The sequence below is a fragment of the Tupaia chinensis genome, unplaced genomic scaffold (assembly GCF_000334495.1).
Source record: "Tupaia chinensis unplaced genomic scaffold, TupChi_1.0 Scaffold000182_1, whole genome shotgun sequence".
Classification (NCBI taxonomy): domain Eukaryota; kingdom Metazoa; phylum Chordata; class Mammalia; order Scandentia; family Tupaiidae; genus Tupaia; species Tupaia belangeri.
This window is the reverse complement of record NW_006159657.1, coordinates 9,329,177-9,346,271: the sequence shown is the minus strand read 5'-3', so window position 1 is coordinate 9,346,271 and position 17,095 is coordinate 9,329,177. Positions and strand designations below refer to the sequence as shown.

General features: G+C 40.9%; 1 protein-coding gene across 1 annotated transcript in view; it reads right to left on the bottom strand.

The window, feature by feature from the left end:
- Positions 1-17,095, bottom strand: part of IQCK (IQ motif containing K) — a 130,342-nt gene that overhangs the window by 72,381 nt on the left and 40,866 nt on the right. The window contains exon 7 of the mRNA XM_014587063.2: positions 7,316-7,400. Within this exon, the coding sequence (XP_014442549.1) occupies positions 7,316-7,400 (85 nt within the window). The remainder of the gene's footprint in view (positions 1-7,315; positions 7,401-17,095) is intronic.

Sequence of the window (17,095 nt, the reverse complement as noted above, 5' to 3'; positions counted from 1 at the left end):
CTTTCTATGTCTCTCTCTCTCTCTCTCTCTGTCTGGCGAGCGCACGCGCCCTATAGCAAAAACCTCTAAAAAAAAAAAATCAAAACAGTAAATTTTGTGTTATGTGTATTTTACCGCACACACACAACAAAACCACGACTACTTTGTAGACAGTACTTTGTTCTATACGATATTTGAGAAAAAACAAGTAAATATTTGTGTTAATTTAAAACAAAAGCTGGGACCAGCACTTGGTATAATAGCTATGTTGCTGGACTCCCATGTAGTTGACCATGGTTCGAATCCCAGACCCAGTGGCTTAAACTCACACAGGGCACATGTGCGTGCATGCCCGAGATCCCAAGAGGAGAAGGGATTGTGGAGTGGTCAACCGGCTTGGGGGGAGATTTCTCGCTTTCTGTCTCTCTGTCTCTCTCTGTCTTTCTGGTGAGCACACACGCCCCACTGCAAAAACCTCTCCAAAAAAAACCAAAAGCAAAGCCCCTCCAGACAAGTGTAGCCCATAGAGAATTGGAAAGGAGAGGGTTTGTTGAGGGCTTGCTATTTCATGAATTGTTGCTATCCCAGGAGGTTTAGTTCCTTTTTTTCCTTTTATTCATGATAGTGTATGTGCACAAATGACAGAGAAAGACGAGCATCCTCCACACGGTCTATCATGCTGCTATCCACTTCCTCCAACCCATCAGGTCCTGGGCACCTGTGTGTATGCCCAGTGTGTTTCAGGCTGACCAGGATGGGAATTCAAACCAAGGTACCTGAGGGACCAGCTTCTCCAGAGCAGCACACTACTGCTGAGCCATGGAGCCAGCCCAGGATGTTTCATTCTTACTGACAAATATCAAGAATGTGTAGCACAAGAACAAATGATCAAAAGGATGAAAATGATAGCTTGTTAGCTCTAGTCTGTTCTGTTGCTAATAACAGAAAATACCCGAAACTGGGTTTGTATAAGAACAGACACTTATCCATCTCGTGGTTTGGAGGTCCAAGGTCCAGTAGCCACATCTGGTGAGTCTTCTTGCTGATGGATCACATGGCAAGACAACAGAGCAGGTGCACACAACGTGCATTATGTCTGTTATGTGTCTCTGGTCTCATTCTATCTCCTTATACACCTGCAAGGGCCAATCACAGGGCCCCATCCTGTTGCCTAATCACTTCTTAAAGGCCCCACTTCTCAACACCATAAAGAGATTAAGTCTCCTCTTAATACTCTCACGATTCAAGCAAATTCCAACACATGAATTTTGCGGGGGCACATTCAGACCACAGAAGCTTATTTCATACTTTTTTCCATAATATTTATTTTATTTCTATAGAACTCATATACCAAACCTCTCCAAGTTTACAATTCAGTGATTTTATTATATTTACGAAGCTGTTCAATCATTACTATCTAGTTCCAAACATTTTTGTCACTCCAAAAAAGAAACACTGTGCCCATTAGCAGTCTCCATTATCCCCTTCCTCTAGCCCCTGACATCACTAATCTAGTTTCTGTCTATAGGTTTCCCTATATCAAACATTTGATTAATATGGAATTGCACAATATGACGGGGCTTCAAAAAGTTCGTGGAAAATGGAACTAAAGTATGAGTTTATTTTGTTGCAAAATATTTTTAAAATTCATGCATAGTTTTTTTTTGTAATATGCATTTTCTCTATTTCTGACTCCTTGATATAATGTTTTCAGGGTCCATCCATTTGCTATCATGTAAAAGTACTTTATTTACATAATACATAATATAGTCATAAAGTGGAAACTCTATGTTTAACTCTTCGAGGAACTGTTAAACTGTTTTCCAAAGTGGCTGCATCATTTTGAATTCTCATAAGCAGTGTATGAAGGCTCCAAGTTCTCTACATTATTACTAACACTTATTACTATTATTATTATTATTTTAGGTTTTTGCCATAGGATGCGTGCACTTGCCAGAGAGAGACAGAGAGAGGAAAAATGAGAAATAGCTCTCCAGGAGGAATGGCCATGCTGCAACCCATTCTCCATTCCCCTCTTGGTATTTTATTTATTTATTTATTTATTTTGGTAGAGGTTTTTGCCATAGGGAGCGCACACTTGCTGGAGAGAGAGAGACAGTGAGAAGGAAAGTGAGAAATCATCCAGAGGGGATGGCCATGCTGCAATCCCTTTCCCTTCATTTTCTTCCCAAGATCTTTGGCAAGCACACACACATGCGTGGCACAAGTTTCAAGTCACTGGGTCCAGGACTCAAACTGTGGTCAGTTAGGCGGGAGTCCAGTGATGTAACTGCTATGCCATCTGCTGGCCCCACTCCTCTCGGAATTTTGGGCACTCACACACATGCACCCAGTATAAGTTTTAAGGCGCTAGGTCTGGGATTTGAACTGCTGTCAGTCATGTGAGAATCTAGCACTTTAACCACCACACCACCTGTTGGTCCTTGTTATTGTCTTTTTGTTTACAGATGTATAGTGGTTATAAAGTGTTATCTCATTGTAGTTTTGATTTACATTTCTTGATGACTAGTGATATTGAACATCTTTTCATGTTCTTATTTGCCATTTGTTCATATTCTTAAGAAAAGTATCTATTCAAATTTTTTGCCAATTTTGTAAATAGTTTATTTGTATTTTTGTTGTTAGGTTGTGAGAATCATTTAGATATTAAAGATATTAGATCTTTGCTTGATGATATGCAGATTTTTTCCCTTCATTCTGTGGGTTGTCTTTTCACTCACTTGATGGTGATCTTTGAAGCAGAAATTTTTAAAATTTCATTTATGTCCAGTTCATGTATATTTTCTTGTATTGTTTATGCTTTTTGTTAAATAAATTGTTGCTTAATTCAAGGTAATGAAAATTTACATTTACATTTTCCTTTAAGATTTTTATAGCTTTAGCATTTTCATTTAGGTCTTCAATTTTGAATTAAATTTTGTACATGGTATGAAGTAGAGGTTCTAAATTCACTCTTTTGCATGTAGTTAGGCAGTTATCTCAGAACCATTTGTTGAAAAGACTATTTTTTTCCCTATTGAATGGTCATGGCACCTTTCTCAAATATCAATTGACCATAAATGCATTATCTATTTCTGGACTCTTAGTTCTAGTCCATTGACTATTTGTTTATCTCTATGCTAGTACTACTCAGTTTTGATTGTGACTTTGTAGTTAAGATTTGAATTAGAAAAATGTGAGTCCTCTAAATTTGTTTTTCTTTTTCACAATTATTTTGACTATTTTAGATTCCTTGGATTTTCATGTGAATGTCAGGATCAGCTTGCTCATTTCTAAAAAAAACCAACCAAACAAACAAACAAACAAAATGGCCCCATAAAGCAGTGGCTAAGGGAGCAAGATCTCACATGGTTGACCAGAGTTCGGTCTTGGTCCTGGCAGCTTAAAAATACATTGGGCACGGGAACCAGCAGTTAGTGTAATGGCTATGTCGCTGGACTCCCATGTAGTCGACCGCGGTTCGCGTCCCAGACCCGGTGGCTTAAAAACTCACGCTGGGCACGTGTGCATGCGTGCCCAAGCACCACACTGGGCACGTGTACAAATTTGCTCCAAATTCCAATGAGGTGGAGATATGGAGGAGGAGGGATTGCAGCATGACTGCACCCCATTTGGGGGTGCTTTCTCTCTCTTTCTCTCTCTCTGGTAAGTGCACATGCCCACCAGCAATAAAAATAAAAAATCCAGCTGAGATTTTGATAGGGACTACATTGAATCTATACATCAATTTAGGGAGTCCTATCATCACCATTTAGTTATTAATGAACATGGAATGTTTTTCCATTTGTTCAGACCTTTTAAAATTTCTTTTAACAATGTTTTATAGTTTTGGGTATTTTTTGGTTTTAAGTATTATACCTATTTTGTTAAATTTATTTCTCTACATATTTCATTCTTTTTGATGCTATTACAAAAAGATCTGTTTTCTTAATTTCCTTTTTGGATTACTCAATGCTAAATGTACAGATATGCAAATAACTTTTGTATATTGATCTTGTATCCTCCAACCTTACTAAACTTGTTTATTAGTTTAAGGGTTTTTTTTTTTTTAAGTGAATTCCTTGGGACTTTCTACATAAAAGACCATACTGTCTATTACTAGAGATAGTTTTACTTCTTCCTTGCCAATCTAAATTTTTTTATATCTTTTTCTTATTAATTTCTCTTGCTAGAATCTCTAGTACCATGTTAAATTGAAGCAGCAATTTAATTTCCTAGTCTTAGTGGGGAAAACATCTAGTCTTTCAATATTAAATATGATAATATCTGTGCGGTTTTCATAGACACCCTTTATCAGGTTGAGAAATTTTCTTCTGTTTGTTGAGTATTTCTATCATGAAAACATATTGAGTTTTGTCAAATTATTTTTCTGTATCCACTGAGGTGATCATATAGTTAAGTTCATTCTTGACTAAACAAAACCACACTACATTCTCTTAATTAAAAATGTGTTTGGTATATATAAAGGTAGACTCTCCCTAGTTCCTTTCCAGCCACTCCAAGGTATCAACTCTTATATTGCTGTGTTTGGATTCAGATATTTCCCTATGCATGCCTCTGTGTGTGTGTGTGTGTGCTGAAAATGTACAAATATGTTTAACTTAAGAATGGCATGGTATACATACGCTGTTTCTTCTCCCTGGATGCCTTTTTGGTTCCAGCTGACAGACCAGAGTGTTCCACCTTTCCTTTAAGGCTGAGATCAAGTCCCCCTCTATGGTGGTGCCTCCCAAGATCATCCCATACATCAGGCATCTTTTCCTTGGAATGAGGGCTTAAGAATTTTTCCTTCTCCCTTGGCCCCCTTCAGTTATGTTTTTAGCACAATTGGTGTTTGGATTTGAATAACAATAAACTTTCATAGTATACACTGAAACCCTGAACATCTTTTGTATCTTTTTTTGGGGGGGGGAGAGGTTTTCATTATAGGGCGCGTGCGCTCACCAGATAGACAAAGAGAGACGTAGAGACAGAAAGCGAGAAATCACCCCCCAGGGGGGATGGTCACGCCGCAATCCCTTCTCCTCCATTCTCCTCTCAGGATCTTGGGCACGCACGCACACGCACCCCGCATGAGTTTTAAGCCACCGGGTCTGGGACACGAACCGCGGTCGACTACGTGGGAGTCCAGCGACATAGCCATTACACTAACTGCTGTTCCCAACATCTTTTGTATCTTGACAAACATTTCTAGCTATTGTGTGATAATGGTGGTACAGCCAGTTAAATTTTGAGCCACTTTGACATCTTTTAATACGGCAGTGTTCGTTGGTATGACAAGCTGAATTCAGCTGCCTCAAAACTATTTTCATGCTGTAGCACTGAGAATAAGCCCCAAAGCTCCCAGCATGTGGACGGGTGAGGACAGAAAGTCTTACTGCATGGGAGAATCAGAGACAGAACAGTTCTCCTTTTACTGTTACTTACTAGCTTCTGGATATGATTTGGTTGAAAACAAGGGCTCTGCTGTTTAAAAGAAAATAAAGTCTGAAAATCACTACTTGATGAGACTTTGCTCTTATCATTTCATAGAAAGGTACATAAAATTGAAAAAGTAAAATTGCCTATTCCAGTGGAGCAAATATACATTTCATGAATGTAATACCCGGTGAAAACTAGGAATCTTTCCCCTTGGTTGGACATTACTGAACTTAGCCTAACCTGTTAGTGTTCAATTATGAAGGAAAAAGACCACGATTACAAAGTATGTATGAAATACTGAAAACCTACATCATCAAAGATTATGTCTAAATTGCAGAGTATGATAGGGATTTTGTGACTTGTTTTCATTCTTTGGGCACAGATTGCTCCTTTAATGTGCAAGCCTATCATTTAATGGTCACACTTCACTTCAGCCCATGTTTTCATGAGTGTGCTGTGCACAAAAGGAATGGAGCGACTAGACAACATTGCCTCACATGGTAAGCTCCTTTGATCAGAGACAGTTCCACTAATGGGCACAAAACAAATGCTATTAAGTTGACTGGTTGTAGCTCATCAGGACTCACTTCTTGATGAAAAGTTGTCCACTGATGTGTTCATCTCAGTCTCTTTCTCCAACACTAGCACCAAGGACTGCATTAATAGGGAGATCTTAGCCTTCCATGTAAGTCCACGGGGACCTTTCCCTAAGGCAGTGTTTACCAAGACTGATATCAAATCTAAGCTCATTTCATTGATGGACAACTCTCAGACATGGGTAGATCTATATTGTCACCTAGACTGGGAGTTTCATGTTCACCTGGAAGCTTGTTAATTTGGATATTCTAATAGCCAAATAATTGGAGAGATTGCATGTTTTTTAGCATGAGATACACATGCCACTTGGATATGTATTTGGTAAACATTTTTTAAAGAACATCTTTCCTGAAGGACTACAGGAAAATATGGATCAGGAGTTTAAAAAAGGAACTCACCTTTTGACCTAGACATTTCCCTTCTAGAATACTTCCTACATAAATGCTTGGACAAATGTGCAAAGCTGACTGCACAAACATGTGTATTGCAGCAATTATTGTAAAAATGGAAATAATCTCAAAGTCTCAAACAGAAAAATAGTTGGAAAAAACAGTTGTAAAAGAAAGGGTTAGTTTCTATATCGTAAGTATTTTTATGTCACTCCATGTATTAAGAGTATTAAGGTTTAGAATGTTTGACCCCAAAATAATAACAATGATTATTTTTCAGTGATAGAGTTATCAGCAACTCAAACATTTTAATTTGCTTTATCTGAATAATCTGCATTTTAACATTTAAAAAAATGAAATGATAGTGGAGTCTTCCCTGTATATATGTAATATTATTTAGGCAATACAGGCCAGTCAATCCAATGAAAAGGATGGCAGATTCTTTTTTTTTTTTTTTGGAGAGGTTTTTGCTCTAGGGCACGTGCACTCGCCAGACAGAGAGAGAGACAGAAAGCGAGAAATCACCCCCCAGGGGGGATGGCCATGCCACAATTCCTTCTCCTCCATTCTCCTCTCAGAATCTTGGGCACACATGCACACGCGCCCGGCGTGAGTTTAAGCCACCAGGTCCAGGACGCGAACCGCGGTTGACTACGTGGGAGTCCAGCGACATAGCCATTACGCTAACTGCTGGTCCCAGGTTCTTTTAATAATAGTTTCAAAATAAATTTTGGTAATAAATTTAAATCTCTCTTTACGATCTATTTTATAGCAAATCCTATTTCTGAGGTCTAGATGTTAGCTATAATATCTCCTGCTACAAACTCATCTAAGGCTTTTCCCACAGGCATTCCATGTCATGAAAATTCCCCATCAAGCCAAATGCTACAACTACACATGACTCTTACCAAATAGGCTCTCCAGAAGGACTGAATTGCAATCGCTGCTGCCTCTTCTGTTAGCAGGAGGGACAGTGGGATTGGCGGCCGCGGGCTGAAAAAAGCAATAAAATGGTCATATACCCATGAGAATCTGTCCTTCAGCTAGGCCTTCCACACCATAATGGGTGCTCTGATTAAGTGCCCCATCTATACCTTCTTAGAAAGCAACAATGTCATTTTTTGATAGAAAAATGTAGGCTTAATTAGCATTTCTTAGGAAAAAGTCAGAGATGGATTTTTTATTTTTTAAACCATTGTAATCTGGAAAACAATTAGCCTGCTCTTTCTGTGAAGGACTCAGGTCATTAAAGTTGCACATTAGCCCTGGAGGTGCAAAGTACATGTTACTGACATAAGATTATTTAGACATAATACCAGAGACAGAGGAAAAGCAGCCTTTATGTACTTCTTTATTATGACTGAGACAAATACAGGGCTCTTTCTCTAACTCTGTACTAAAGGGAAATAAGTAGTTCATCTCTTTCCAGAAAGCAAACTACTAGAACATCTCAGGTTAATGTGGTTTAAATTCAAGCATCACTTTAAGTTCTATTATAACATCTTAATAAGCAATAAAAGATCGCTGGGTCAGTTGCTAGTGTCTGATCTTCTGGGATTTTTCAGATTAGGATGAGATTTTTAATCATAAATACCACCTTTATTTATTTATTCTTTCATTTATTGCTAGAGGGTGCATGTGCTTGCCAGAGAGAGACGGAGAGAAGCAAAGGAGAAAGCACCTCCCATGGGGCATGGCCACACTGCAATCCCTCCACTTCCTCCTTTCGGGATTTTGAGCATGTGTGCACATGTGCCCAGTGTGTTTCTCAAGCTACCGGGTCCAGGACTCAAACCATGTGGTCGACCATGTGGGATTTGGCCGCCTTAACCTCCAGGCCATGGAGCACCTTTAAAAATCATGTCTACATATTCTTCCCCCCCCCTCTAAATTTAATATAAGCATTAACTGCTAATAGGGTCTTACAAATCTGTCTTTATTCTGGTTCTTCATATTCCACTAAAGCAAAGCACAGCTACCACTGAAAAGCAAGGGGCAAAACATTTCAGATAGAATACAAAGAAATAAACCCCTGAAAGGCTGTGGGTCACATGGAAGCTGCTCCTAGTACAGATCCCCAGGAATGACTTTGCAAGAGAAAGATTCCCAAGTACCCTGCTTCAGAGGTCTCCCTAATGACAGAGCTTCAAGTATTCTCACTGTGCAGAGATGCTGACTCAGTTACCCAAGGTCCCACAGCTTGCAGATGGCCTAGTCAGAATCGAAGTCCAGACCCATCCAATCCCAAGCACAGGTTTCCCATCCAACACTGATGTCCTGACACTCCTCACCTCCCCTGGCCAAACACTCGCAGATGCCCGGCCTGGCACAGACTGTAAGGCTAACCAGCACCAATGCTTGATTCTCCAGGATCTAGGGGTTTTATTTCCCTCTAAAGTTTGACTTAACAAAGAAAAACAAACAAAAAAACCCTTGATACAGTGTACTTGTCTGAATGAATAAATGCTCTTTTGAATTATTCCAGAATCAAAGAAATCAAAGCCTGGGGTTATCAAGACCCTTTCTGGTGAGTGCATTGTTGCTGCCAGGCTCTGGATTTCTAGCTGGACAGGTATTTTCTAAGAGACTAAATAAAGGAGAGTCTTCCACTTCTTTGAAGAGATAATTACACCCTCAAAATGATAGCATTGTTAGAAGCCTTTCCTAATATTCAGTTTCCATTTTTACCTACATAATGTGGTGGCTGGTTTTTTTGTTTGTTGGTTTTTTGGTTTTTTTTTTTTTTTTTTTTTTTTTTTTTTTTTTTTTTTTTTTTTTTTTTTTTTTTTTTTTTTTTTTTTTTTGATGGGGGATGGACTTTGGTTTCTGTTTTCACCTTTTCTTGCCTACTATCCAGTTTTCTGGGCTGTAATGGAACACTCATCTTTTCCAACTCTCCATATTGAATGTCCCTTCTCATCCTTTGTCACGCTACTCTAAATCTCAGTTGTATGATGCCAACAAATCTCACCCTTCATTAGTGAAAAAATCAGTGGCTTCTAGAAAATACCTTGCTGTTTCAAAGGAGATCTTGGTGTGTTGGCAGTGAGTCTGTGAGAACACGCTATACGCATTAACACGCGTGCGATGTGCTGAGCACTTTCTGGACCTCCCACTGAGCCTTGTTCCTTGTGTTCCTGCTCCTACGATGTGACATGCTCCCTCCCACCTCAGGGCCTTTGCAAAGACTCTCCTTTGGCTCTAAGATCCTGTCTCCAGCCACTACACCTCATCCAGTTGTACAAGGCTGTACTCTGCCTACAGGCAACCCAGCCTATGTTCTGCCTGCTAAGACATGCTCCTCTGTGTGGGGCCACACCCGCCCTCACATAGGGACTGCTTTTCCTAATCTGCTCAGATGCACCTTCGGGCTGTTGCGGGCCTGACACCTCTTTCTCCTGGTTTACTCTTACGGCTTCTGCTCTCCATTCAGAGGTTACTGAAAAATGTCCTTTGATTAGGTCAGGGTCCAGTGAGGCTCCCTGTAATTTTCCTTGCTAGTCCTTTGCCCAGTTTGGAGATATAAGCTCATGTAATTATCTAATTAATGCTCAGATCTTTCACTGGACTGAAAGTTCTGCAAAGACAGAGGCTGGTCCTGTGCCTGCTCCTCTTGGTATTCCCAGCACGGAGGACAAGGGCTGGCACACAGTAGGCACCTAATAAATACATTAGAAAGAGTCACGGCCTCTATACCCAGCTGTGTGCTAAGTACTACCCACACCGCTAAATCCTCATATGAATAATGAGTTGCTGTTATCCCTCATTTAGAGTTGAAGAAACTGAGGTACAGAAGGGTAAAGGGACTCATTTGTGGTCATTGACCTTTTTCCGCTGAGCATGCAAACTACCCAGGAAACACAGGGAGTGACCTGGGAGAGGAGGAGAAGCCACTGGCAAGGTCACCAACACAGAAGTGAGAGCCTAGAGGCAGCCGCTGAGTGTTAAATAGAAGAAAACACAGTCATTTGCCTAGGAAAGAAACGGGAGGAGGGAAGGTATAATCATAGAAAATGTCCTCTTCATTTTGCCTTACAGCAATAACTTGGCAGATATTCATTGGCCTGAAACTCCACAGGGAAATCCTGTCAGGACAGCTAAACACAGTGGAGTTTGTCATTTGTGTCTGAGGGGGACGGTTGATGGCGGCTTTCTGTAGCGGCAATTTTCTTGCTTTAAGTATGTTTTTCACTACTGATGTCATGAAATCCTCAAAGTAACCATATTCCTATTTGCGAATAGCAGTAGGAAAGAGAAGAGGCAGGTCTTAGGTGAGCCTGACAAAGGGCTTTCACCAGCAATGAAACCCTCAACCCTTTGCATCACAATGACATCTCCAAAAAGCAAAATGAGATTTCTAATAGGCCTTTAAGCCATAATATGAGGCCACCTTTAGTGACATCCCTGCATTCATGGCTAAATAATGGGGTGCTGTCTAGTTCTCAAACGAAGAATCAGTATGAGAAAGTCATTGTAAAACAGGCCAAATGAAAAGGACTTACTCTTCAGAGACGTGTCCCTGGGAATTATCAATCATTTCAGCAGGCCGGCTTGCAGGGAGAGAAGCCAGGGCAGGCCCTTTTCTCTCTTTTGGAATCAGTGCAACTGGCTTCAGGTCAAATAAAAATAGAGGTGAGCGCTCATCACCAGGGAAGTAGGGAGAGGAGATGAATGTGTCAATCACAGAAGGCAGCTGAAGCTCCTCAGGGCTTAAATTGGACATCCCACGAGCAGCAGCCTGTGCATGTTCAAACGGGCATGACCGTGCTGCTAAGGCATGTTTCCAAGAAGAAAGGTTTCACTGGCAATGCTCATTGGTCACGTCCTCTTTTCTTCTCAAATGTGAATTGAACATATTTGAGCCGTGAGCATTGACGCTATCGCTCTGCAGAGGAGCATTATCTTTCTGACATGGGGCGCATCACAGGCGCATGCGCATTCGCACACACGTCTCTGTCCCTGGTGTAGATGCAGAGTGAAAGTTTTGCAGGACAGAAAGAAGATAGACCACGCTTACAGAATACGTAATAAGAGCATCTGAGAAGTGAGTCTTCATCAATTTCTCTATGCAGTCCTAAGACAAATAAAAAGGTGCCACCCCAAATCACATTTAAGCAGAATAAGGCAGAAAGAAAAAAAAGCTTGCTTGATGTTAAAAATTAAATTTCAGAATCCAAAGTCTGCTTTTTATTAAGAGATTAAGTTGTTTTCTTAGAATCTCAAAACACAACCCAGATGTAAAGCCTTTTATAGAGATGGCACAGACAGTAAATCGATCATTATAAAGTTTCGCAGTGGCCAAATATTTGATAAGGTCCACTCGTTATCTTCAGCTCATGAGGCCTTTCTCAGTCCCTGCTTCCCCCTTCGCTGGCTTCCCACTCTATTGACATCACATTCTTGCCTAGACGCTTCAGATACTTGAAAGTTACCTGGAATGGGACTTGGAGACACATGGTGACTGGCTATTAGGATGGAATCTCAAAGGCCTCTTTCTATTCCAGCCTACTAGGACACGAGGAACAACTCCAAAGACCAGTGGGGCATTACTCTTTGGTCACCTTCAGGCACATTTAGAAATGATGGTTAACTAGGAGATGATAATACTTCCACCGCCTCACTAATCTCTGCCCTGGGAGGGAAACAAGCAGTTATGTATTACTCCGGCATCAGGCTGATTCATTCCTAAACACAGAGCTGAGTCCCATTTTACCAGCCCCATCACCCAAGTTGCATGTGCCCTTTAACAGACTCCACTAAACAATGAGACCCCGTGCTCAGCCTGTGGGTTTCAGGTATAACTGTCTTAAAAACTAAAGTTGTGATACTTGATATTTTTGGATACGATATACCCAGATTGTGATGCTATTAGCTTCTCTGTAACTGGTTACATGTTTTCTCTAATGTGACATAAGGAAAAACTCAAGAAGACCCTCCTCCTTCTAAATCCTGCCCCTTACAAAAGGGTGAGCTCAGGTAAGGGGAGGGTGTGGGAAGAGCAGGCCACTCCCACCCTGCACTTTTCAGCCTTCTCTCTGGAGTCTTCATCTTTATTGCCATGGGCCACTTTTACTTGGGTGGTTTGGGATCCTTCTCAGAATAATGTTTCTGTTTTGTTTTTTAATTTCCAAAAGGCATGAGCCCTCACCAGAGAGACAGAGAGAGGAGGAGAAAGCATCCCCAAAGAGGTCTGGTCACATTTCAATCCCTTCTCCTACATTCATCCATCCTATCAGGATTTGGGATATGCACATGTACATGGTGTGTTTCTCAAGCCACTGGGGCCAGGATTCAAACCGTGGTAGACCACGTTAACCACTGGGCTAGAGAACTGGCCCAGAATAATGTTTTTAACAATGTAAAAGTAAATACTTAAGGATACAACAAGCCAATTATACTAAGATAATGTTATCAAAATATTAAAAGAATAGCTGGCAATAAAATAATACATGTACTTCTAAATTATTCAGTAAATAAAGAGCGAATAGGGGGTCAGTTAACTACTGTACTTTCAAAGGAGTGACAAGGATAAAAGGTATTTCATGGCGTCTGCAACAACTGCACTGTAATGTATATGTGCTGCCGAAGCGAGCACACAACTGCACTGTAATGTGAAAAGATCTGCGAGTCTATTAGTGACAAAGTCATAGGTACTGCAGACGCTCCCGAGGTTTGTTGCCCACGGTCGTAATTACAGGAGACGCTGATTTTAAGCTGGAGACCAGTGACAATGAAAATACAATTCTGCCCTCCTTCCCCTTCCCAAGTTCTAGGACCTGGAGCTGAAGAAAGGCAGAAAGATGAGTTTTCCATCCGGTATGAGACTGAAGACTAAGAACTTAAAAATAAACAGATAAACTCTAATGGTGAAATAAGACTATCTTATTTAAGACTAAAAGCAGAGTGACCAGGAAGTTATGGAAGTTGGCCAAAAGTTATTAAAGGGCTGCTCTCAGACAGAGGAGGGATTCTGTGTAACGCAGCAGGGTAGACATTCAGGAAGAAGGATTTTGTGCAAAACAGCAGGGTGCTTAGTGAGGGGGAAAAGGAAAAAAAGCCCCCAAAACTTCATATCTTTATTTCCAATAATTTGTGACTTTCACTAAACCCATTAAATTTGCAAAACATAACTCTTATTTCCCCAGTCCACTTTAGTAAATGGCTTCCTTTTGGCCAGTTGCTTGGACCTGAAACCTGAGTCATTCTTGATTTTTCTCTCTCACCCCACACTCAATCCATCAGAAAGTCTTCTTGGTTCCAATCTAAAAATTCTCTCCGCTCCATGTACCATCACCTCCTGCCTACAGTAGCCTCCTTACTAGCCTCCCTGCTTGTTCTATTAGATTGACTTCAGTCAACTCCCCACCTGTCACCTGAGTGATCTTTTAAAAAGATAAATTGGGGAGCCAGCAGGTGGCATAGTGGTCAAGGACCTGGCTTCCCACATAGCCAACTGTGGTGCAAGTCTGGGACCCGGAGGTTTGAAAATCATGCTGGGAATTTGTGCATGTGTACCCAAGAAGAGAACAGAGGAGGAGGTGGGTGGAATGAAATTACCCTTGTGGGGTAATTTCTCACTTACCCTCTCTCTGTCTCTGATGAGTGCATGCATACCATGGCAAAAAGCTTAAAAAAAAAAAAAAGATAAATTGAGTTATTATACTCTCAGTTCAAAACTCTCCCATACGGGATTATCACAAAGAAGAAAAAAACAACCCAACCCCTGTACTGTAGTGGCCAGGGCCCCACTCAAGCTTGTCATAGCCCGGCCAGCCTCTCTGGCTTCAAATCCTGCCACTCCCTCAGTGTCTCTCATCTCTTCCTGTGTCACTGGCATGTTTGTTCTCCTCTTAGGGCCTGCGTAGTGGCTGTTTCCTCAACCTGCAACACTCTCTTCTAAACTCATTTAGGCCTCTGTGCAAATGTTACCTCCATAGAAAAATGATACTGCCCTGGCTTCTGCAAATTATAGAAAATTATTAAGGAGAGGAGTTGAGAACCCCTAAATTGTAGCCAAGTCTAAAAGAAGTGTGGGTAACCTATGGACCCTTGACTTGCAATTGATACTGAAATGGGGGCAGTCTTCAGGAATGAACCCCTTACCTGAGGGGTCTCTGCTTAGTCCAGGTAGTATGAGAATTAAAAATTAAGTTGTTGGACACCAGCTGGTCTCTACAGAGAATTAGTGAATTGCTTGCTATGAAAATCTCATATATGCGGTGTCAAAAGCGTTGTGAGTGAAGAAACAGAGGTTTTTCCTTTTAGTGTTCCCCAAAACATCTATATTTAATCCCTAGACCCTGTGACTATGTTCCCTTACATAGCAAGAGGGACTTGGCAAATGTGATTAAGGATCTGAGATGGGAGAGTATCCTGGATCATTTGGGTAGGCCATGGCATGATCACTCATGATAGGGAAGCAGAGGGTGACAGGACCACAACAGAAGGAGCTGTGAAGTCAGAACCCAAAGCTTAGAGTGATGCAAAGAAGGGGTCAGGAGCCGAGGAATACAGGCGCCATCACATGCTAGAAAAGGCAAGCAAACGAATTCTCCCTAGCACCTCCAGAAAGAACCAGCCATGCCAACCCTTTGTCTTCGGCCCAGCAAAACTGATTTTGGATCCACAGCTTCCAGGACTAAAGAGAATAAGTGAGTATTGTTTTAACCACCAAGTTTGTGGCCATTTATTACGGCAGCCGTAGGAAACAAACACACCTTCTAAGCGTGGTGGAGTGAGTACTGGAAATGAGATATGCCTGCCATGGTGCTTCACACCGGCTCTCTGAACTTGTTCCCACACAGTCATCTAAAAAAATCAGGGAGGAGGAAAGGAAGCAGTAGAGACGTGCCCCAGAGGAAGGGCCACCCACACATCAAATCTCCAGAGAGACAGAGGCACCCAGAGGATTTATATATCTCAAACACAACCCAAGACCAGGAGGAGCCCTCCTTCCTGCCTTCGAAGATGAATGTGCATGTAATCACAAAGGCAATTCACTATCCTCCTGAGACTCTGGCCTCTGAAATGACTGAGACAGAAATCTGTTCTTCCGTAAGAAAAAAACAAATTAAAAGGGCTTCTTTTTCCTATCAAGAAGGCATCACAGTAAATTTTCTGCCATGCCACCACTTAATTATGAACTTTAGTACAAAATGCATGAAGCTTCCTGGGCCACTTTGAAGGCATGGGCGTGTTCAGTCCCACCATTAGCAATCATCATACTGCTGGAACTTGTCCTCAAATGGCACGGTGACACTTTCATTTTCACCTCAGTTTTTGGTCATAAGATACCTTTCACCAACATGAAAGTATTGTGTTTGTTTTTTTTTTTTTTCTTTTTTCCTTTTTTTGGTCCAAGGATAAAACTTAGCTGAAAGGAGATTTCACCCAAAACAACCTTTTCTTTTCTCTCCTAAAACACAATCTTTGTTTCATTGAAGGTCTCAGTTTTAATGATGACTTTCAAAAGCCTTCTCCCCTGGGACATGAGATCAGAAGGCAGCAGACAGTTTTCTTCCTCGTGCTTAGTTATTTATTTTTGCAAATGAATCTGACCACTTCTCAAGGCAATTCTTTTGGGCCAAAATAAAAACCTAAACCTTTCCTGTTAGTGTGCTAGTAAACATTTCTATTGCCGCTGATGCAGGGTGAGTCAAGACAATCTACTACAGAAGAGGATGGTGCTGATTCCTAAATAGGAGTAAAGCCAACAAGAGATATGACATAATCCACCAGTATTGAAAGATGGGGGAGGGGGCGACAGGTGGCATGATGGTTAAGGCACTGGACTCCCACATGGCTGACCATGGTTTGAGTCCCAGACCTGGTGGCTTACTTTCTCATTTCTCTCTCTCTCTCGTCTCTCTTTCTCTCTCTGTCTCTCTGGTCAAATTAAAAATAATAATAATGATGAATAAAATTAAGTAAAATAAAATATTTTTGTAAACTATGCATCAGACAAGGGACTGATAACCAGAATTCACAAGGAACTCAAGCAGCTGTTCCGGAAAAAGACAATCAATCCTATTGAAAGATGGGAGAATGAGTTGAAAAAACCACTCTCTAAAGATGACATACAAATAGCTAAAAGGCATATGAAAAAATGCTCAACATCCCTCATTGTAAGAGAAATGCAGATCAAAACAACAATGAGATATCGCCTAACCCCAGTCAGAACGTCTAAGATTAAAAAAACAAAAAATGATAAGTGCTGGCGGGGGTGTGGTGAAAAGGGAACTTTTATACTGCTGGTGGGATTGTAAATTGGTCCAACCACTGTGGAGAACAATTTGGAGATTCCTCCAAAATCTACAAATAGAACTACCATATGATCCAGCAATCCCACTCCTTGGTATCTACCCGAAGGACAAAAGAATACTTAATCGAAAAAGTGCTTGCACATCGATGTTTATTGCGGCACTTTTCACGATTGCTAAGTCATGGAAACAACCTAAATGCCCACGAACTGATGAATGGTTAGAAAAACTGTGGCACATATACTCAATGGAATACTATTCATCCATGAAAAAAACAAAACCCTGGCTTTTGAAAGGAAGTGGATGAATATGGAAGACTTACTGCTGAGTGAAGCAAGCCATGCTATGAAGGAGAGGCATTGTATGTCCCCACTTAATATATACCGAGTGTCTGCACTCTAAAAAAAAAAAAAAAGTGTATATATACCT